At 38.1% G+C, this 21994-nt stretch overlaps 2 protein-coding genes across 8 annotated transcripts in view; one reads left to right on the top strand and one right to left on the bottom strand.

The window, feature by feature from the left end:
- Positions 1 to 9601, bottom strand: part of SLC35A5 (solute carrier family 35 member A5) — a 38165-nt gene extending 28564 nt beyond the window's left edge. The window contains exon 1 of one of the 4 annotated variants that reach the window (XM_069069853.1): positions 9459 to 9601. In XM_069069853.1, the coding sequence (XP_068925954.1) occupies positions 9459 to 9591 (133 nt within the window). In that variant the 5' untranslated portion in view covers positions 9592 to 9601. Of the gene's footprint in view, positions 1 to 9142 lie in introns of all 4 variants that reach the window. The other 3 variants (XM_069069855.1, XM_069069856.1, XM_069069854.1) reach the window with 3 other exon arrangements.
- Positions 1 to 21994, top strand: part of ATG3 (autophagy related 3) — a 57249-nt gene that overhangs the window by 21058 nt on the left and 14197 nt on the right. Inside the window, exons 1-4 of one of the 4 annotated variants that reach the window (XM_069069858.1) lie at positions 9683 to 10074; positions 13612 to 13653; positions 17897 to 17941; positions 19186 to 19235. In XM_069069858.1, coding sequence (XP_068925959.1) covers positions 10003 to 10074; positions 13612 to 13653; positions 17897 to 17941; positions 19186 to 19235 — 209 coding nt within the window. In that variant the 5' untranslated portion in view covers positions 9683 to 10002. Of the gene's footprint in view, positions 1 to 9682; positions 10075 to 13611; positions 13654 to 17896; positions 17942 to 19185; positions 19236 to 21994 lie in introns of those variants that run through there. The other 3 variants (XM_069069859.1, XM_069069860.1, XM_069069861.1) reach the window with 3 other exon arrangements.

Below are 21994 nucleotides of genomic sequence, written 5' to 3'. Positions count from 1 at the left end.
GAGAGAAGGGAAAAAGATACCAAAGAAACAAATAAAAAAGAGTAATGTGCAGAGCAAAGAAGAAGGGTGGGCAGAATTAGTGAGACTGGTGATGGGTAGCAAATATTGACACTGGAGAAGATGAAACAATGAGAAAGAAAAAAAAATTAGGATGGCTAGGTGATAGAAAGGCACAGGGGCCTGTATATCTCAGTAGCCTCTATTGCAGTAGCATCTTCTCTTCTCTTCTCTTCTGTTCTCTCTCTCTCTCTCTCTCTCTCTCTCTCTCTCTCTCTCTCTCTCTCTCTCCCCTCCCCTCCCCTCCCCTCCTCTCCTCTCTCTGTCTCTTTCTCTCTAAGTCTTTCTCATTTGGAATGATGTACAGCAGCCACTCACAGCTGGACCACAATGTTGTGGTGGTAATTTGTTCCATTTTTCCAACTTGGGCTGCTTTTCTCCTTCTTGGGCAGCTTCTGTTCCCAGTGGCTCTTCCTATTAGTGCCAAACTTAGTGTGGATACATGATCAGTTTAACCCTATTGCAACTCAGAACTCATGAACTCAAGGAATCTATCAAGCTCAGTCTCCATAGTAGCAGGGATTACGGGTGCATGCTACCATGTCTGGCCCAATCAATATCTTTCAAAACCTACACAAGACATCACTATGCTGAAAGTAAACCAATATAGTTAAGCACTCTGTGGAGACATTTAGTGAAAAGATAATCTAAATCCTAATTCATTTCCATGGTCTCATAAAGCCAACAATTCAATAAATACTAAGTGTATTATATGTATTTAGGTTATGTTACTGCATTATGTGCAGTAATAAGTTCAACTGAGACAGTATTTCTAAATTAAGTGAGTACTTTGATGGCATGGAGTAGTATCACTGGGTTTTCCTAAAGCTATAACTAGTATTGAGTAAATGGGGTTTTGAAGTCATGGAAGCTGTGGGTAAGCAAAGGGTACTTCTTCCTTGTGGTGATCACTCTCAGTGCTTTTCAGTTCTTCGCCAGCTCACTCCAACAGATCCCTTTGTCATGGGGCTCCTCTTACTTCTCTTCCAAGCCCACCTTCTTCCCAAACCACCCAAGGTAAAGGGTCAGACTGGCCTCTTTCTCAGAGCAACTCCATATTAAGTCAGATTGTCTTTTGAAATTCATCTTTCATTCTTTGCACCAGGTAAAAAAAAACAAACAAACTTCTAATTGCAGCTCTGGGTTTGACAGACAGTATAGCCAAATAATTTGGTGGTATTCACTGTAATATAAAAAAGAGTTAGTTCACAATAGAATAGAGGTCCTAACATGTACAGTAGAATGCACAAGAAATCAACGAGGTCTAGGAGGATAAAAGACTTTGATTTATGATTTAGATATGAAAGTTTACTATAGTTAAAAGTCCAGGGGCACTTCTATCATAGCTCAAATGAAAACTGAAAAGGCAAAGGAATTTTATGAGTCAATGAAGAGCTCTAATGTATCTTTCTATGGTGACCGATAAATGACTAGTAAAAAAAATATCAAGTAAGCCTTATTCAATTATCTAGTTTTTAAAAAAAAGATTTCATTTTGCTACATTTTTCAGATAAATCATTTTTGATTATATTCTGTTTTCTGAGTAGTTTTACAATTACTGCTAATTAAACTTATCTAGTTAGACCACATTTATCAACGGCTTCCTAGCCATCTTTCTCCTATACTTCTGTCAAACAACTTTTCTATGCACTTTCAAGTTTGCAGAGCATGCTTTATGAAGATGACCCCTTATTTGAGTCTCATAATAAGCCTGGGTGGCAGGGCCAAAAGTATTACAATCTGAGGAAGAGAGAAGTTGAGCCATTTGCCCTTGCTCACATAGGTAATAAGGGTCAGAGGGAACAGAAGGAAATGCCTTTTCCACCTGGCCAATTAGGCTTTTTAAGGTAATTTTCCCCTCATTGGCTTTTTGGGCCTGTTTTGCCATTTGAGTTAGTCTATTTTTTAAGATGTTATTTTCTTCAGTATTTTTGGGGTCTCCTCTAGCAGGCTGTTGACTCACTTTTCATGATTCTCTTGCATCCTTCTCATTTCTCTTCCTAATTTTTCCTCCACTTCTCTTACTTGATATTCAAAATCTATCTTGAGCTCCTCCATGGCTCATAACCAGTTCATATTTTTCTTGGAAGCTTTTGATGCAGGAGTTTTACCTTTTTTGATTTCTTCTGGTTCCATGTTTTGATCCTTTCTGTCCCCAAAAAAGGATCTGGTCTGGTTTTGCTGCCTCTGCTTGCTTATCTTGCCAGCCAATTATTTGACTTTTGAGTTCTTTGCCATGGTAGAACTCTGCTTCCAGAGTGGAGAGTTTGGGTTTTTCACAAATGTTGGGGTTTTCACAAATGTTGTCAGAGGTCTGAGGAAGGCACCCACTCTGCAGCCACCACAAACTCTGGCAACAGTGGCCACACACCTCAGGACTACCCTCCAAGACCGCAATCCAGATACAAGCAGGTCACTTAGTCCCCATACAATCTGTAGGCCAGGGGCTCCAGAGGCAGCCACATGGCAACAGCTGCAGCCTCTGCACCTCTGCCACCTCTTGCCCCGCAGGCAGGGGCCGGACCATGCTCTTCAGTCACCCGGTTCCAACAGAGTTCCCCATTGACCTTTCACTTTCTCTTTGGCATTTGTGGATTGAGAAGTTGGAAGCTGCCACAGCTGCTGATGATTCACTCTCCTGAAGTCTTCTCCAGGCCCAGTCTGGGCTGCAGTCCAGCTCAGCACAGCTCACATAGGACTGTGCTCAGCTCCCAATCTGGTGTGATAGACCCTTTCTGTCAGCCTGACAGGCTGATGTCAGTGGGATATTTGTTTCTCTCTGTCACTCTGTGGCTTCTGTAGCTCTTAAATTTGTTTAGGGTCATATTTGACAGGTATTGGAGGTGGTTGTGGCCAGAGTTCATGGAATTTCCTGCTTTTACTCTGCCATCTTGGCTCTGTCCTTAATAAATTTTCTTATTGACAATGTTATCACATTGATTCAACCATGGACAAGGATTTTAGTCAGAATGTGAACAGAGCTTATTGACTTCTACCTTACATGTTACAGGTGATGTGGAAGTATTCCTTCAAGAGATTAAGGAGTCTTCTCCTCTTAGAGCCAATATTTTCTTTTGTTTTTCTTTCTTTTTTTATTTTTCAAATGCTTTATTAACTTCTGATTTACATCATTCATTTCCGCCAGATTTTGAGTTACAAATTTTCTCCCCATTTTCCCCCTACCCACTGCCCCAAAATAGAAGCCCCCACAGGATATCCCTTCTTCAAATCTGCTCTCTCCAATATTTTCTCCCATACCCCTATCGACTGTTCCAGTAGGACATAGTGGATCTTTATGCTCCGGTGCCTGTATATCTTATTTCCTACTTACTTGTAAAATAGTATTAATAATAGTATATATGTGTGTGTGGGTATATACACACACACACATACACATATATATTAAACATTTGATTTTAAAACTTTGAATTCCAGATTCATTTCCTTCCTCCCTTGTCACCCGCCCTTACTGGGAAGATAAGCAGTTCAGTATAGGTTGTACATGTGTAGCTAATGCAAAACATTAACATAGTAGATATATTGTAAAAGACTGACTATATGTCCCTCCCTCCTATCCCACCTCCCACTTGTTCTATTCTCTACTTTGATCCTGTCCCTTTTCAAAAGTGGGTACTTCCAACTTCCCTCCCCCCCCAGCCTGCCCTCCCTATCATTATCCCCCCTCTCATCCCCTTCCCCCCTACTCTCCTTTAGGGTGAGATACCCTATTTATTGTGTATTTCATTCCCTCCCCAAGCCAAATTCAATGAGAATAAGGTTGACCCATTTCCTTTTGGCTTCCTATTCTTCCCCTCCATTGTAACCATTTTCCCTTGTCTCTTCTATATGAGATAATTTACCCCATTCTGTCTCTCCCCATCTCCTCTCATTATATGCCTCTCTCACCTCTTAATTTCACCTTTTAAGTATCATTCCTTCCTGTTAAATTGGTCCTGTGCCCTCTATCTATGCATACCTGTACACATATATACACACATTCACAAATGTATTCATATGACCATATACCCTCATATATAGACATATATATAGACATATATATATATATATATATATACATACATACATATATATATATATATTTCTATTCCCTTCAACTATTTTCATACTGAGAAAAGTTTTATCAGTTATAATTATTGTTTTTCCATGTAGGAATGTTGATAGTTCAACTTTGATAAGTTCTTTATGATTTCTTTTCCCTGTTTACCTTCTCATGCTTCTCTTGCTTCTTGTATCTTAATATCAAATTTTCTATTCAACTCTGGATTTTTCATCAAGAATGCTTGAAAGTTCTCTATTCCACTGAATGGCCATATTTTCCCCTGTAACATGATACACAGTTTTGATGGGTAGGTGACTCTTGGTTTTAATTCCAGCTCCTTTGCCCTCCGGAATATCACATTCCAAGCCCTTCGATCCCTCAGTGTAGAAGCTGCCAGATCCTGGGTTATCCTGATTGTGTTTCCACAATATTAAAATTGTTTCTTCCTGACTTCTTGTAATATTCTCTCCTTGATCTGGGAATTTTGTAACCTGCCTATAATATTCCTAGGAATTTTCTTTTTGGGATCTTTTTCAGGTGATCAGTGGATTCTTTCAACCTCTATTTTGCCCTCTGGTTCTAAAACATCAGGGCAATTTTCCTTGAGAATTTCTTGGAGGATGATTTCTAGGTTCTTTCTTTGATCATGGCTTTCAGGTAGTCCAGTAATTTTTAAATTATCTCTCCTGGATCTATTTTCCAGGTCAGTGGTTTTTCCCATGCAAGATTTCACATTGCCTTCTATTCTTTCATTTGTTTGGATCTGTTTAACAGCATCTTGATTCTCTTAATGGCACTAGCTTCCCTTTAGTCCATTCCAAATCTGAGGGAATGATTCTCCTCAGTGAGCTTTTGAGATTCTTTTCCCATCTGGCAAATTCGGCTTTTTAAATCATTCTTCTCCTCATTGCCTTTTTGAGCCTCTTTTGCCATTTGTTAGTCTGTTTTTTAAGGTGTTATTTTCCTCAGTTAGGCTGTTGACTCTATTTTGTAATTTTCTTGCATCATTCTCATTTCTCTTCCCAATTTTTCCTCCACTTCTCTTATCTGCTTCTTAAGGTCCTCTATGGCCTGTAACCAGCTTGTATTTTCCTTTGAAGCTTTTGGTGCAGGACTTCTGACTTCATTGTCTTCCTCCTGTTCCATGCTTTGCTCCTTTTTGTCCCCAATATAGGAGTCTAATGTTGGATTCTTCTGTTTGCTTTGTTTCCTTTGCCTGGTTATGTTGCCACTCAATTACTTGACTTTTGGGATTTTTGCCACAGTAGGACTCTGTACCAGACAGGGAAGCTTCTTACCAATGCTGGGGTTTTCTCAGCTGCTGGAGGTATTAGTTGGATGCCCTTGCTGAAGCCTCCACACACTCTGGCAAGCTGGACACACACCCCAGGACCTCCACCCTAGACCGCAACCCAGATCCCAGCAGGTTAAAGCAAGAGCGATTACCCCTGAGACTGGTTGCTTAGTCCCCCTACAGTCTGCAGGCCAGCAGCAGCTGCACCACAGCCCTCAGTGACTTCTTGCCCAGGGGGCAAAAGCAGACGCTCTCCCAACTACTGGGTCGCAAAATCCATACTGCACTGACCTCTCACTTTGTCCTTCACATCTATGTGTTGATAAATCTGGAAATGATCACAGCTGCTGGTGATCAGGAGTCCCTCCAGCCAGCGGCTGGTCAGGCCCGCCTTGGGGCTAAAACCTCTGGCTCACATGGGCCTGGGCTCAGCTCCCAGAGCACTGCACTGGACAATTCCTGCCAGCCTGCCAGGCTGTCCTCAGAGGGAGGTTCTCTGTGTCATTTTGTGGGCTCTGTAACTCCAAAGTTTGTTTAGAGTCCCCTTTTACATGAATTGGGAAAGGTGGAAGCCAGAGCTTCGCGGAGGTCCTGCTTCTACTCTGCCATCTTAGAGCCAATATTTTCAACCAGGGCATTCTCTCGCTTCAACAGGAGTTAGAGGCCATAGTAGACTATGTTAAGTAAGGACTGCTTAAAAAGTCTTGAAATGTAAGATAAACTGTGAACTGCTTAAAAAATAGAATGGAAAAGGAGAAACAAAAATCCATTGAAGAAAACAACTCTTTAAAGAGTACAATTGGCCAAAAGGAAAAGAAGGTACAAAAGCTAATTGAAGAAAAACAACACATTAAAAGATAGAATTGGGTAAGTGGAAGCTAATGACTCTATGAGACACCAAGAATCAATCAAATAAATTCAAAAGAATGAAAAAATGGAAGAAAATGTAAAGTACCTCATGGGAAAAACAACCGACCTAGAAAATAGATCCAAGAGAGACAATGTCAATATCACTGGACTATCTGAAAGCCATAATTGAAAGGAAGACCTGGACAGCATCTTTCAAGAAGTTATGATTGAAAACTTCCCTTGAACCAAAGGATTAGGCAATGGATTAGATATGTAGAATATTTGAAAGAAGAGTTGAGGTTGCAAGTCTGGGTGTCTGGTCATTCTCTAGACAATAATAGGGAAGTTTTGAAAAATGAAGAATTTGAAAGTAAAGGTAATGGATAATGTTTTGGAGCCATTGAGTTTGAGATATCTATGTGTCATCAAGTCTGAAATGTCCAACAGACAAGTTAGTGATGCTGGGTTAGTGCTGAGGAGGGATACTAGGGCTGGATAGATAGGGAATCATTTGCAGAAATGGTAATTGATCTCATGGAGTTTATAAGATCACTGACTTGCCATGGGCAAGTCTCTCAACTTTTCTGTTTCTCGGGTCATTAAACCTGAGGATCTACCTCACAAATTTGTTATAAAGCTCAAATGGCCTACTGCACTCTACTTTCCTCCTCACTTATACGCTCCTTAAAATCTTTTGTTTCCTTCAAAACTCAGTTCAGGGGCTCCTTCAATATGAAGGCTTTCCAGATCTCCCCAGTTGCTGATGTCCTCCCATCTGTAATTTGCTGGTTGGTTTGTCTTTTAAGTGGATTTACATCCCTATTTTTGTGATCAAGTAAGAAGATGCTTTCAGTTTTGTCCCTTGAAGGAGAAGGTATAGGCCAGTGTGAACAGTGTACTCCAAGCAAAACACCTAAATGTGCAACTTCTAGTACTTCTATAGCACTTTATTCAAATGATAATATTCATGATGATACTGCTGAAAATGTTCAGCAATATTTGCTATATTATAAACTGTTTTAGCTCTTGAGAGAATGGCTGAGCTGATTATTCCAGAGAGACTGAGGACTACTGATGAACTTTTATTATTCCATTTATTATTTAAGAAAACCTTTTACCAATATAGGATGTAGCTCAAGAATTGCTACATTTTTGTTGACAATTATATCTGTTCATACTCACTAAATACCTGATTTCAATTTTTAATAATGTTTCAATTCACTTTTATTTATAAGCACATTATTAATCCTTGAGAATTCTGAATAAAATGCTATACTTGCAAAAAAATCTAACTTTATTTTTTGTGCAAAGTTTTACTTCCTACTTTTAGTTAAAAATTAAAGATTAACCTGCTTATTGAATGAAATACATTAATTGGTTTCAATGATTAGTTCAATCTCTTCTTATCTTTTGTTCTCTGTTCTTTAGTAGAAATAGTAGTTTCTACATTGTGGATTTGATTTGTTTTACTTATTTTCTAAGCCTTACAGAAAACATTGCTTATAAATTCCAAGGCCATAGAAAACATGGAAAAAAATACTAAGTCTGAGTCCCTCAGGTCTATCCCTTGTAATACTAAAAATGTCAATGAAGCAAAGATCATAATAAGCAATTAGTCAGTATTGCAAGGATCTGTCATTTCATTGACAGTATTACCTCCAAAGATGTACTGTACAGTACTGTACTAATGCCTTTCCTTCAACTTCCCCTCCCACCCCCATACAATAGTCTTACGAAGGAAATATCCCTAGGTCATACGAACAGGAATTAGAGCTAAAATAACTCTAGAGGTAATTAACTTTATAATTTTATAGATGAGAAAACTGAAGCTCTGAGTGGAAGGTGGTTAAAATGTGGCAGATTCAGAATTTTAACCCAGGTCCTCTGACTCAAAGTCAAACATTCTTTTCATTGCAGCACATTGTAGTCATCCAATATCTGATGTAATTTGTGGCCTACTGAATTAATGAAGTCAAGATAGACTTGGCTCTTTATAGCAGTTGAACCCAAAGTAGGGGCTGCTGTCAACTGAGGAGAAGGGTGTAGTGTCCTGATCATAAGGGTCAAATCCCATCATCTCTGTGATAGTCAATCATAAGGTTTTTCTCTCCAGTACAACCATACCTACTCTCATTCCCCAACATTCCCTCACTAAATTACATCCCCCATTCTGAATTGGATCTCTGAAGGGAGCCTAAATATCTGATCCAGGAATCAGGCTGTTCTTTGATAGTTAGCTCTGGGTTTTCCCAAAAACAAAAGCAAGGGCACTTGGGTGTTTGCACAAAGTCTGCTAGGATGGGACAGCATATTTAAAGAGACGGAACCCCCAGGCAGGTGGGAAGGGGAGGGGACACAAGAATCGCTTTCTTATTGTCAGTGGTCATTGTGGTGACTGTAGCCCCCACAAAAGGGTCTGAGGGATACTTCAGCCAGAGGCCAACATGAAGGGGAGGGCGAAAAAATGAGGACTGCGTGCTTAACAGGAAGATTTTTTAATCGAGAATAAAAAAAAGTAAACGGTTTTTCTTCTTAGTCCAAAGCCGAGAGGGGATTCAGTTGCAGATGGAGGCAGAAGGGCCTGAGGTCATTAAACCTGAACCACTCTGGCTGTGGGAACCCCCTCACAGTCACAAGAGAAATGGAGGGTCCTCGGCGCGAGCTCGCCCCACCTACAACCTGCACTTCCCCAGAGCTGCCCCACGCAAGGTGCTACCGCTCTTCCACCCGCGCGAAATGACAGATCCCAAAGGAGCAAGCGCACTCGAGGGACCGACAAGCTCCGCCCAGCATCACGTGGCAAGGACGCCGGGTCGGACCCCTCTCTCCCAACCCTTTCGCCTCCGCTACCAACCGAAAGGAAGAAAAAACACCCAACAAACCTCTTCTTACACATGCGCAGTGGGCTCATAGAGCCTCAACCCTCAGTGGGCGCCTCTGCCTACGCATGCGCGATTTTCAATGAGCGGGGCGCAGTTACCTATCCCTGGTGCTGGGTACACCTGCGTAGAAGAAAGCCCATCCCGGGCTGGCGGTACACGCCAGATGTAGCAGCCGTAGATTTTGAGAATTGTCGAGAAAGGAGAAGGGAGTGGTGGGGAGGGAAGGGTTAAGGGTAAGAAACGGACCGATAAGATCGTTTCTGTTCCCTAAGGCTCAGCTTCTTGAACTGCCAGAAGAATTGGTACCAGAACATACCAGTCAGGAAATAAGCCGCTAAGGGGACCCACTGCGCAGGCGCATTATGTAAAGGAGGGGGGGTTGGTGGTGTGTGAAATGGGAGGAGTGAGCTGAGTGAGAGCCATGTGGCTCCGCCCTTCCCTCCTCGCATCACGTGCAGGAGGAGTCCGCGGTCATGTGAGCCCTCCTATGGCTGTGAGGTTCCAAACTACGGCGAGAGAGGGAAGGAAGGAAGGGTGCGAGCCCGAGAGAAGCAGGAAGAAGGCGCGCGTTGGAGGGAGGGGTGCGCCGCCTCGCTCTCCCGCTTCTCTTCCCTCAACTTTCCCCTGGTTTAACTCCTGGCGGCTGGCGCGGTGTGAGGTAGCGCGCTCTCGCGCCGGGAGCCGGCTGCCCATCCCCCTCGGGGGCCGCTTGTGGGGTGTGAGGCGGCCGCGGGGGGCAGGACACCCCGGTCCGCTCCGGTTCCGGTCCCATTTCTCCTCTCCCCTCCCCCACCTCCCTCCCAGAGCTCCAGGAGCCCAGTGCGCGGCCCGCATCCCGCGCCGTCTGCCGCGGCCCCGGGATGCAGAACGTGATTAACACGGTGAAAGGGAAGGCGCTGGAAGTGGCCGAGTACCTGACCCCCGTGCTTAAGGTAACCGGCCTCGGCCCAGGCTCGGAGGGAGGTTAACCGGTACTCCTGTCCCGCCGCCCCCGCCCAGAGGAGCTGGTGAGGGTGGGATGGGGGATGGGGATCCGCTGACCCGCGGCCCCCGAAGGGTCCCTTGGCCGAGACCGCACAAGTCAGTGTTCGACCCTTGAGGCGATGCTGGGGAACTGCCTGGATGCTGCTGAGCCCCTGCTCGGGCAGGGCTGATTGATTGTCACCTGCTGAGGACTGTTCGCACCGGGAAGTCTGGGCTGGGGAAAACTCGTCTGCCATGGTCCTTCTACCTGGGCCATCCAAAAGGATGGTATTAGAAACTTGTGTTGCTGCTGCAAGACTCCCTCTCCCCTTCCACTGTCCCCTTCTCCCGTTGCTGTTCAAACTACCATTTTTAGGTTTTCTTGGCCCCTATAGTTCTTTGTTCCAATACTTAGTTTAGTGCTTGAACATATTAATGGGATTACGTGGTCTTCTGACAGCAGAACGAGGAGCAAATGTGGGTGCGGGTTGCAGAGGGGCAGATTTTGGCATGCTGTAAGGAAAAACTTCCAGAAAACTAATTTTGTCAAAAAGGGGAATGGAATCCCTTGGAAAATGAATGCGTACCTCTTCTCTCTCTGGAAGTCTTCATGAGCATTAATGTCAAACATGTCAGAGATTTGAAAGGGGATTTCTTAGGTACCATTTGAAACTAGCTAAGTTTTGAGGTCCTTAACAGCATCGGTGTCAAACCTAAATAGAAAACCGATTTCTGCTGGCACATAATGAGTTAGAAAGCCACAAAATTAACATTATATTGTATTATATTTTTTACTTATTTTGTTAAACAATTCTCAGTTACATTTTAATCTGGTTCTGGCAGCACTTGGGAATTTTGCTGCCTGAGTTTGACACCTCTCCTTTAAAGTACTGAGATTCTGTAATGGATGGTAGTGCTGTTGATTCAGAAACTTAGAGCTTGAAACGATCATATTTGGAATAATTTAGAATACATTTTCGTGACAACTTGAAATACGTTGAGCTCACAAGTTATTGGATATTGTAAATGTGGTATCTAAGGGTATGGACTACTAGGATTAAAAGGAGTCAAGGAAGTTTTGGAGCAAATTTAAACCTATTTTCACGCTGAAAAGGTTTTTACTGGACCTTTGATTTTAGTAGTACAAGGCTGTAAAATTCTCTCTGCCCTATACATATCAGCATTTCCTCTGAAATTGAGCATTAGAGGGGGAGGGAAAGGGGATTAAGAAGATAAGCGACTTGCCCAAGTTTATGCAGCTAGTATTGTTGGAGGCCCTTTTCTTTGTCCACTTTGTCTTTGCTGCCACTCACTGAAAAATATTGTTTGTACTTTTATAAATACAATAAGTACTTTGAATGTACAACATTTTAATCTGGTTGGGGTTGCACTTGGGGGTTTTGCTGCTGGAGTTTGACACCTCTGCATTACAGCCTCAGTGAATAAAGAGGAAAACTTTTCTATGCAATCTATCCCTTTACCATTTCACCTTATGCCACCAGAGTTGTTCAGGATACAGGTTTTTGGGAAACAAGGCTCTAAATTGACTTTATCAAACAACATTTTGTTCTCTAAAAGTTTTATAAAAACCATCTATTTTAATTTTATTTATATATTTTTTATTTTATTTATATATGTTTTATTACAGTTATGACTGAAGTCTAAAACTGTAACCTAAGTTGAATCCTAAAAAATTTAAGTTTGCAAACAAATTGAACTCCCATTTGCTTCCTCTGAGTTGTTTTTATCTTTTCCTCAGCTAGATATTGTTGGCTAATATTATAATTAGTGCCATATGTAATCTTGTGGACTTTAGTAAGAACAGATGTAAAATTAGCCCTCTTAATGAAAGTTTTTCTAATGAAAAATATCAATTGCATCATAATGCATATAGCAGGAATCATAAAGATTGTTCCCTTTTCTTATTACTTTTTCAAAAAATAAATTTGTAGATAATGAGGCTACTTTCTGCTTTTGTTGCTTATATTATAAGCCATTAGAATTATATAATGGCTTTTTGCATATCTCTACTAAAGAACAAATTATAGTCATTAGGAGTATCTGAATGTCCCTTATTCTTATTTTTAATAAGTATGTTAAAATTCTTAATGAGAATTTAAACATCTTTGAAAATATCTAAGATTTATTTACTATCTAAGGTTTATTTAAGATAAATAGAAAGCTATACCTGGCAAGCTGGAAACAATAGTAAGTCTATAGCTATAGCTCAGAACATCCAGGGGTTAGGTCAGCTTGGAGGGAAAGTGTGTGTCAGCTGTATTTTCATGCTTATTTACAATTTTCTTTCAAGGTTATGCTTCATTTGCCTAAAACTTTTTTTTTAATCTGGGACTTAGAATTTAAATTCTTGCTCAACTTTGAATTTTCTGTACGGTATGACCTCTGGTAAATCATTAAATTATCTAAAAACGAGAATAGTTTGCATCCATGTCAAAAGCAAATATTACTTTTGCAAATAATTTTAACTATTTAAAGTTGTTGAACCAAGCATTTAGAAGGAACCTTTGCCTCGAAAGTGAAGAAGCATGAGAAAACTTAGTTGAATCGAATTCAAGGTTGCTGTTACGTATGGCATATACTATTAGCAATGAAGTAAACACGGTTTTTTCTGTGATACACCTTAGACCTGTAGAAATCAGATAAGAATCACAAATAAAGGGCGGCTAGGTGGCATAGTGAATAGAGCACCAGCTCTGGAGTCAGGAAGACCTGAGTTCAAATGTGGCCTCAGACTCTTAACACTAACTGGGTGACCTTGGGCAAGTCACTTAACCCCAATTGTCCTGCCTTCCCCCCTCCAAAAAGCAAAAAAAAAAATCACAAGTAAAAAGTGACTATTTTTTAGGGGCAAGAAATTCTTTACTTTTAAAACTGACAATAAGAATCTTTAAAATATTAAATTACATGTTATTTAGAAAAGCAAGTAGATCAGGATACAGAGCAACTGTTTGTCTTCTTGGGCCCACCTCTATATAATTAACTAGTTGTCTAACTTTGGCTAAGTCACTTAACTTTTCTGGGTCTAATTTTTTTCAGGGGACTCTTAACTTACAACTCTGAATACAGTGAATAATACATTTTAAAAATTAAGCAAAAAACTTCTTTTAATTGGAAAACTTAAGTAAAACTTTTAGTGAATTACTTTCTAAGCCTTTAAATACTCTACTAAAATTCTTTAATTTAGGCTAAACAGAATTGATAGTAAGGTGATGGTAAATTAGTATAGACTTCATCAGCAGCAGAAAAGTTATTTCCAAGCAATTTAATGGTTGTCAAGGAAGGTTGAAAATAGTACTAAGTATTTAAATTCCATCTCTAAGATTTCTGCACTACTGAGATGCAGTGCTTTTAAATATCTTTAAATGTCTTTGATACCATTTCACTTGCTTGTGCAATAAAGATAGTGCGTTTGTAAGGCTTATTGTGTATAAAGTGCTATAGTTTTATGCTATGTCAGAGTGAACTCTTTTTTTGATTCATTTCAGGAATCAAAATTTAAGGAAACGGGTGTGATCACCCCAGAAGAGGTAAGTTTAATTTCTTTTAGATTTATTTGTAGAAGATTTGTAGCAGTTAGCTGTGGTTTTGATAGTTTGATAAATTCTGCAGTTCTGTACTATTGGAGGGATTGTCCACATCGATAAAATCATGATGCATTTGAATCATAAGCCCTAATTGTACTAAATTAATGGTTGTAGTCCTTTCTCATGTTAAAAAATATCCTGAATACTTACCTTGCTTGGAGTGAGATTAATCCCTTTCCTCCATCAATTACTGATTTTGTAAAAATTTACAGCTTAGGACTACTTCTTGTAGAAGGGGTTAATTCTTCCTCCTTTTCTACTTTACCAAATTTCTTCATAGTTCCTCTTTGCATAGAAATAGAAATTATGTAGAAAATCTGCTTATCCATGTTCCTTTCAGAGTTATATGGCACTGATGCTTGATTTAACTTTACCTGTGCAAAGCAGTGTGTTTTCACATCCCCTTTTTAGAGACTGTTCTATAAAAGCTTTTCTGAAATGTTCCTTTCTATTCAACTTGTATAAAGCTTCTACTGTGTGTAAAGCTACAATGTTAGGCACTGCTTAAATGTTTCAATTGAATACTTCTATTTATCATACTGAATAGTTGCACCCTTCCTTTCAGTATTCACTCTTAACAAATAAAGTGGAACCCCTTTAATGATGGACTAAGGGAATAGAAGGTAATATACATGTTACAGACTATATAATGATATTATATTAGGTTTTTTTAATCATAAGAAAGCTGTATCATAAGGAATATGGGGTGGCTAGGTGGCCCAGTGAATAGGCCCTGGAGTCAGGAGGACCTGAGTTCAAATCTGGCCTCAGACACTTGACACACATACTAGCCATATGACTTTGGGCAAGTCACTTAACCCCAAATGGCCTCCAAAAAGCAAAAAAAATAAAATAAAATGGGGTGGCCAGGTAGCACAGCGAGTAAGAGCACCGGTTCCAGTGTCGGGATGACCTGGGGATCCAATCCGGGCTCCAACACTTACCACCCACCCAGAAACACCTGGCCGTGTAACCTTGAGTAAGCTACTTAACCCCAATTGCTTAAAAAAAAAAATGAGGAATATGAATCCTTCTACAGTACATTCCAAAAATCTATATAGCAATGGGTTTCTGTTAAATTCTAGTTAGTTTGCTTTTATTTGTTTCTTACTATAGGCATATGTCCTGGTTAAGCTGATACTGTAATGCTTAGGAGCCTAAAGATTAGAAGTGAAGAAGTCATAAAAGCCATCACAGGAGGTGGCAGCCTGTTATATAGCTGCACTCATATGCCCTTTGTGCTTTAGTATGTCTCCCACCTGCCTAAATATCACTTCTTTGTAGGTCTTTTAGTCTATTGGGGGAGCAAATGAGGGACAGAATAAGTCTTAATCCATTTTCAATAGTATTTACATAAGCATGTGATTTAATTTTATAAGCACATATCAGTTTCATTCTTTATTCTTTTAGATACCAGTGACACCTATATGTGGTTTTATGAACAGTTGAAAAAGTTGTATCTGGTTCTTTTAAAAATATATTCTTTGAAGTAGTACAGAACTTGAGGTCTTCTGTTATTTAAGCTTCTCTCAATTGGTCTTTCCCTCCAAAAGAGAAAAAAAATGTCATAAGCAGGATGATTGACAACATTAATTTATTATTTTGAAGGAAAAACTAGTTTGTCACACATTAAAATGAATTATGTTGGATAATTGTATGAGCATGGCAGGCTTCAGTGAGAGAATTGGTTCTTCTAGGAGAGGAGCACTGTGCTGAACAGTAAATAAATGTGAGATGCCAAGGGGACAGTGACCAATGTTTAATTTCTTGACTAACCTTCAAGACAAGCTAACAAAGTTTTAGTTTTAGTACAGCTCACTTTTACACGCATACAAAAAGGGATTTTTTTTTGACTATTCTAAAGAATTGAAAGCCTAAAATCCATGCTAAGAAAATTGGGTTTGGAGAGAATACATTTCTTTAAAAAAAAAACCACAACTCTGTTGATATCTTTTTTTACATAACCTTCATTTATATATACATATATGTGTGTGTATATAAATATGTATATATGTGTGTTTATACATATGTATATATATATATATATATTCCTCTCCACCTCTTCTATCAAGAGAACCATTCTCTGTAACAAAGAAAGAGTGCCTGGTAAAAGTATAAAAGTTCAGCAAAACAAGGCAACACACTAGCCAGGTCTGAGAGTATATGCATTCTGGAATCCATACTATAGCCCTCTATCTCTATGAAGGAGGGAGATACATTTTGTCATTTTTTTTTCTTCAGTAACAAACAAAATCATTGTAATTAATCAGTGATCAGTTCCTCCCCATCATAGTTTTTTTCTATTTGCATTGTTGTAAGTGTTGTGTATATTATTTTTCTAATTATGCTTGCTTCACTTTACATTAGTTCACATGCTCCATATTCCTATAGAATAGTTATTGTCCATTACATGAATTTACCACAGTTTGTCCATTTATATAGAGCAAATATTTTTCTAATATAGGTGTCTCCCAGACAGTTTTCACTGTCTAAGATAATATGGTACAGTTATATGGTTATTTTTATTTACTGCTCTCACCTTTTCCTCTATCACTATAAATGATTTTAGTGTAGATGGACTATGCTAAACACAATTTTGTCTGTTTTTTCTTATGACTCTGGGTGTTTGCTCAATTATAAGACAGTTGTAGTTAAGGCTATAGGCTGTGGCTATTGAACAGTTTGAATAATAGCTCACATTTATATAGTGCTTTAAAGTTGATAAAGCACTTTTTTCACAAGAGCTGTATTTCATGAGTAATATCACTATGATCTTTTAGTTGAGGAAACAAGTTGAGAGAAAGTAAGTGAATTGCCCACAGTCATGAAATGTCAGGTGAGAATTGAACCCAGACATCCTAGATTTCAAGCCTGACTTCCCACTGTCTTTCTAGTTGTTTCACATCAGGGGCTGAGCTGATGGCCTCATTCACTAAAACCCCTAAAAAAATCTTGTTTCCCTAAAGTGTTCTCTTTTATAAAAGGCTGCTGGTGTCTCTGGTAGCACCTATGCAAGGGTTAAATAATTTTTGGATGGAGAGAGTGCAATTATAGGAGTGAGGTTAGGCTTGGAACTGGAATAAAGGGGGAAAATAATGTCCCTGAAACCTCCTGGTTTACAAAGGGGATGCTGCTAGGAGGAAATGCTTCCTCATTCTGTGGCTCTTTAATATGACTGTGTGAAAGCAAGCTGGAACATCGGAATTGTGGTATGATGGGATTATCGTATTTCATCTTGCTCTCTCTCTCTCTGGCTAAAATATCTCTAACTCTTTCCATCTAATTACATCTTGTAGAGGCAATATGGTAGAGGAGAGAGGTTAAAAATATGCATTACTTACCTGCCAGTAAAAAAAAAAAACAACTTTGATTTAACATTGATAAGAGAGCTGTAACTTAAAAATACTTTGGGAAAAAATTGTTTTTAAAGCAAAATAGGATTAAAAATAAATTCTGTCTATCATTGGGTAAGGTGGCATTGATTTTCTTGAGTACTGTGAACTGATAGTATGTTGCATAAAAGTCACTAAATAAAAGCTCAAGTTTTAGCAGTAGTATTGATTCATTCAAGTCAGTAATTGAAATTTAATGTCTGAGGTATGAAGCAAATCATGGTAGGAAGGAAGACAGTGCAAAGGTACCCTATTTATCTGATAAATCTCAACTCTTTTTTTATGATATTACCTTTCCTTGGAGCTTGTTATGAGACACTTATAGAAAGAAAGAGTAATATTGGCTATACATTTTACGTAGACTATTTTGGAATTTTGTGTCTTAACTTTGCCATTAACATTTTAAGAAGATATTCTAGTCTCAATTCTGCTGCTAGCTTGCTATGTTATTGCTTCTTTTTCCGAACCACAGTTTCTTCATCTGTAAATGAAATGTGTTGAATTAGATGACCTCTGAGATCACTTCCAGGCTTAAGAGTATAAAATTCTTACTATTATTCTTTTCTTAAAATGTTATTCTCAAAGCATTTGATAATATATTAATCCACAGGAATCTTATCAGTCTTGACATAAAACAAATTCTTTTATACAGTATTGAAATCTTATGGAAGGGCATGTCTCTTTTTCAATGAGATATACCCTTTAGAAGTAAGTGATTGGGGAACTAGTAGTAGTTGGGAAAATGTGCATATCACTTGCTTAAGTTAGTACTCACTACAAAATATATTTATCAGGATGTCAGACTGTTCAGAAGAATATGTTCTCTATTCCACATTAAGGTGAGCTCATCTCTTGACTAGACTGAAAAATAAAACAATAGATATGACACTTTTAAAAAAATTTCACTATTTTGGTTCAGAAATACATGTTTACCTTTGCATATCATGCAGTTTGTGTAGTTGGTGGATTCTGGTTCATAGAATGTCTAGAAGTTCTTCAAACTTCAAAAGTAAGTCTTAAACCTCATTATTCCATTTGTCTCTTCTTTATGTGTCCATCGTGCAGACACTGGAATGTACTCTTAAAATTGAGCATATTGGAAATGAAAAACATACCACAATGTATGTAAACTTAATTCTGATGTAGATAGTATCAATTTTTATTCAATATTTTTCCTATAGTTTTTCTTATGAACTTTCAGCTAATGACAAATATAAAACATTAGAATACATATAACAGATTAGATATGATCCTGCTTGGGAGCAGTGGAATAAATGAAAAATTCTTTCAGGTCCAAGAAGTTTGTGATTTAGTGAATGTAAAGTAAAAGTGTCCAAGCAGATGTTGAATAAGCACCTGTCAAATATAGAAAAGATTTCTGAATTTGGTAGGAGGTTGAATTAAGTGAATTCTAATGTCTCAATTCTCAATAAATATATTTTATGCTATATATATATATATATATATATATATATATATATATATATAAATTCACATTTATATATGTGGAGACTTATGATTGCATCAATGTAAATAACTCCCAGTGTGGAAACTATTCACTGAGATTCATATAGGCAATTCTTTTATAACTTGTAGTCTTAGAGTTCCCTAAAGGCACTGAGAAGTTGACAGTAGTGGCCCAGGAAATGATCTGTTGGTTCTGGGCTTGACCCCAGATCTTTTCTATTCTAAGGCTAGCTCTGTCCATTATGCCACATTGCTTCTTGTAGTTATTTTATTCATACATAACTATTAAGTTGTAGCTTTTTTTACTATATACTGTGATCCTCACAGATGGTGATTTTATAATCCAGTGATAGTTATCTTAAACACATACTTTATTTCCCTTTCAAATTCAGTTTAAACCTTTTTTCAGTATTTAAACACTTGAAATTTAATAATCATCAGAGATAGGTCTAAAGACTGGTAGAACGGGTTTAGTGTCTCAGTGCATTTTAAATTTATATGTGCTGCTAATGTTACCTAGAGTAATCAGATTGGTATTTTGCCACACGATATCCAATGATACTCAACCTTTTTTCCCCTTTCCCATTCTTTTATCTTTCCTCCAAACTCTGAATAGTTTGTTGCAGCTGGAGACCATTTAGTCCATCACTGTCCAACATGGCAATGGTAAGTAAACTTCAGTGGAGATTAAAGTTTAGACATAGGCTGTGGTTTGAAAATTATAGGAAGCTGAATTTTACACAGTTGCAAAATATGCAACTGTATAGTTTTGACATATTTACCAAGGAGCTTTTGATACTGAAAGTATTTCAGTGTTTCTCAAAGTATAGTTAATAGAGAAGAAAGTGAAAATTAGTTTTGTTTTGCTCTGAAAACAGAAATGGTTTGTTTTTTAGAAAACTTTCTTTCTCTACGTTTTTTGTTGATAATTTGTACATACCTCAACTTTTGATTATTTTGTTTCAAAAGCTCAAATGCCATTGAAACATGACTACTCTTTTTCAAAATAAATTAAAAAGCATTTATCATGGAACAAGGTTCTTAGGTGTAGTGCCTTTAGTTCCCAGAATAATGTTTTGGAACAGGAGAGTTTTGAGTTATATGTGTACCTCAATTTATTTAAGACTCAAGATAAGGACATATTTGGCTCAGGGTTTTCAAAAGTACAACTTTCCTCTTCAGGAATCGATGTTTTGAAAGATCTGAAGTAGTGATTAAAACACAACTTGGCTACTTTAGTCTGCAGATGTTGAAGGTTGGTAATTGCAAACTGGAGAAGACTTTTAAAAGTAATTAATAGGAAAACCTCACTAAATTGAATAAAACTTCAAGAAAGACAAATATAAATAATAGAATATTTTAAGGAAAATAGTCTTATTTTAAGTGTATAGATAGTAACAACTATAATAGCTAAACAGTTTTCCTAAGAACCACTTTCATGGATAAGGATCATTTGTAATTAATATTTTGTGTGGAAGTGCATGTTATTGAATAGCCTTCTGGAGGTGGAGAAATATATCTGTACATCTTACATTCTAGATTTTTATGACAAAGTCTTTTTTCACTGATAATACAGAGGTAAATTCCTGCTTACTGGTCATAAATTTGTGGGATCCCGATTTATGTTTTGCTATCTGCTATCCTCAAAGCTTAATTAACTAAATAGTTTTAAATTAAAGTTTTAGATGAGTTTCTCTCAACTGTAGCCTCTACCACTTGTGGATAGATAATTTCTGCATTTACCTTAGTTTTGATTAATAAACTAGGACCTTTGATCACTATTTTTTTTTGGAGGGGGAAGGCAGGGCAATTGGGGTTAAGTGACTTGCCCCGTGTCACACAGCTAGTAAGTGTTAAGTGTCTGAGGTTGGATTTGAACTCAGGTCCTCCTGACTCCAGGGCCGGTGCTTTATTCACCATGCCACCCAGCTGCCCCACTTACATACTTTTTTTTTTTTAAGCAATCGGGGTTAAGTAACTTGCTTAAGGTTACATGGCCAGTTATTTCTGGGTGGGGTGCTGAGTGTCTGAGCCCGGGATTCGATCTCCAGGTCATCCTGACACTGGAGCCGGTGCTCTTACTCGCTGAGCCACCTGGCTGCCCCCCACTTACATACTTTTTAATCACTTTTAACACCTTCTTGGAATTTTCCCTCCCTGATAATCATTTTGATGACTATTTTTCTTTAGCTTTTATGTATGTTTTAAATTTGCAGTTAAGTTCATATTTAGAAGCCATCTGATTTGTTATCTGGCTATTTAAAAAAAATTATACCTATTACCAAGCATGTTGTAATTCCTTAAGTAGCTTTCAAGACCATTTAGCCTGTCAAAAAAATTTTATTTTCACAAAAAATTTGCATCTAAAATTTTCATCAGATATACTTACCATTATGAAGATAGTGTTCTTTTACATTTCCTTTATAATCAAAGTGCCTGATCAAAATTTTGAATTCCTTGATTAATATAAGAGTTTGTAGCCTGCATTTAATCCATAGATAGAATTTATTCTTTTTTTTTTGTGGTACATTTAATACTAATTAGTATATTTAGTAAAGTTGGTGCAGTAGAATTGTTTTGTTTCTGCATTGAATTCAGTTATAACCCTGATCCCTGATCCACGCTTCTGCTTGACATCCCCAAATAGCTAGCTCACACTAGCTTTGTGTTTGAATGTGCTACTCCCAGCTTATTTGCTCTAATTTTAATATAATTGACATTGAACCTGATCAACTAATATAATTGATTCGTAAGCTTAGTGAGATGGGACAAGGCAAAAGATGAGGTTGACAAGGTGCTGGTAGTGCTATGATAGGGTGGAGCATGTAGAAGGGCCAAGAATGCAGATAAGTCTGAATTATGCTTGTGTGCTTCTGCAGTCTGCCTCTACTTCAGTAAGTGATAATTCTCAAACAGGTTTTTTAACAAGTGTTTATGAAATAGACCTACTAATAATAGGCTAGATTGCCTACAGACAGAATTGCGTCCTCTCTGGGACTCACATGGGACTCTAGCCACTAATCTGATGCTTAATTCAGAATCAGGGTCATAGACAGTGTCTTAATGTATTTGAAATCTGGTAGAGATGACCTTCTAAACTATACTTGGCACGAGACATCATTTTATGTTGCCTTTCTCTCAAAAGTTAACAAATAGGTTTAAGAATCCAAATGAATGATGTGTAATGGTTTTTGTTCTGAGAGCAAAAGTAGTTGCTAAGTAGTTCCATATTATTCTATCTAAGTTTACTTCAAATTCCTTCTCTTAAATATTTGTTTTGTGGTATGTCTTAATGCATATTTAGTCATTATAAAATAGCTATGTAGTTCTTAGTATAAGTATTGTCTCTTTCTTGAATGTTTAAGCAAATCACTTGTACCATGTTTTCCAAATTCCTCTTTTATACACACTCTGAAAAATACTAA

The sequence above is a fragment of the Petaurus breviceps genome, unplaced genomic scaffold (assembly GCF_028583685.1).
Source record: "Petaurus breviceps papuanus isolate PSGF00001 unplaced genomic scaffold, PetGlider_PUasm1.0 90792, whole genome shotgun sequence".
Classification (NCBI taxonomy): domain Eukaryota; kingdom Metazoa; phylum Chordata; class Mammalia; order Diprotodontia; family Petauridae; genus Petaurus; species Petaurus breviceps.
The sequence above is the reverse complement of the archived record's forward strand: the minus strand, read 5'-3'. Positions and strand labels throughout refer to the sequence as shown.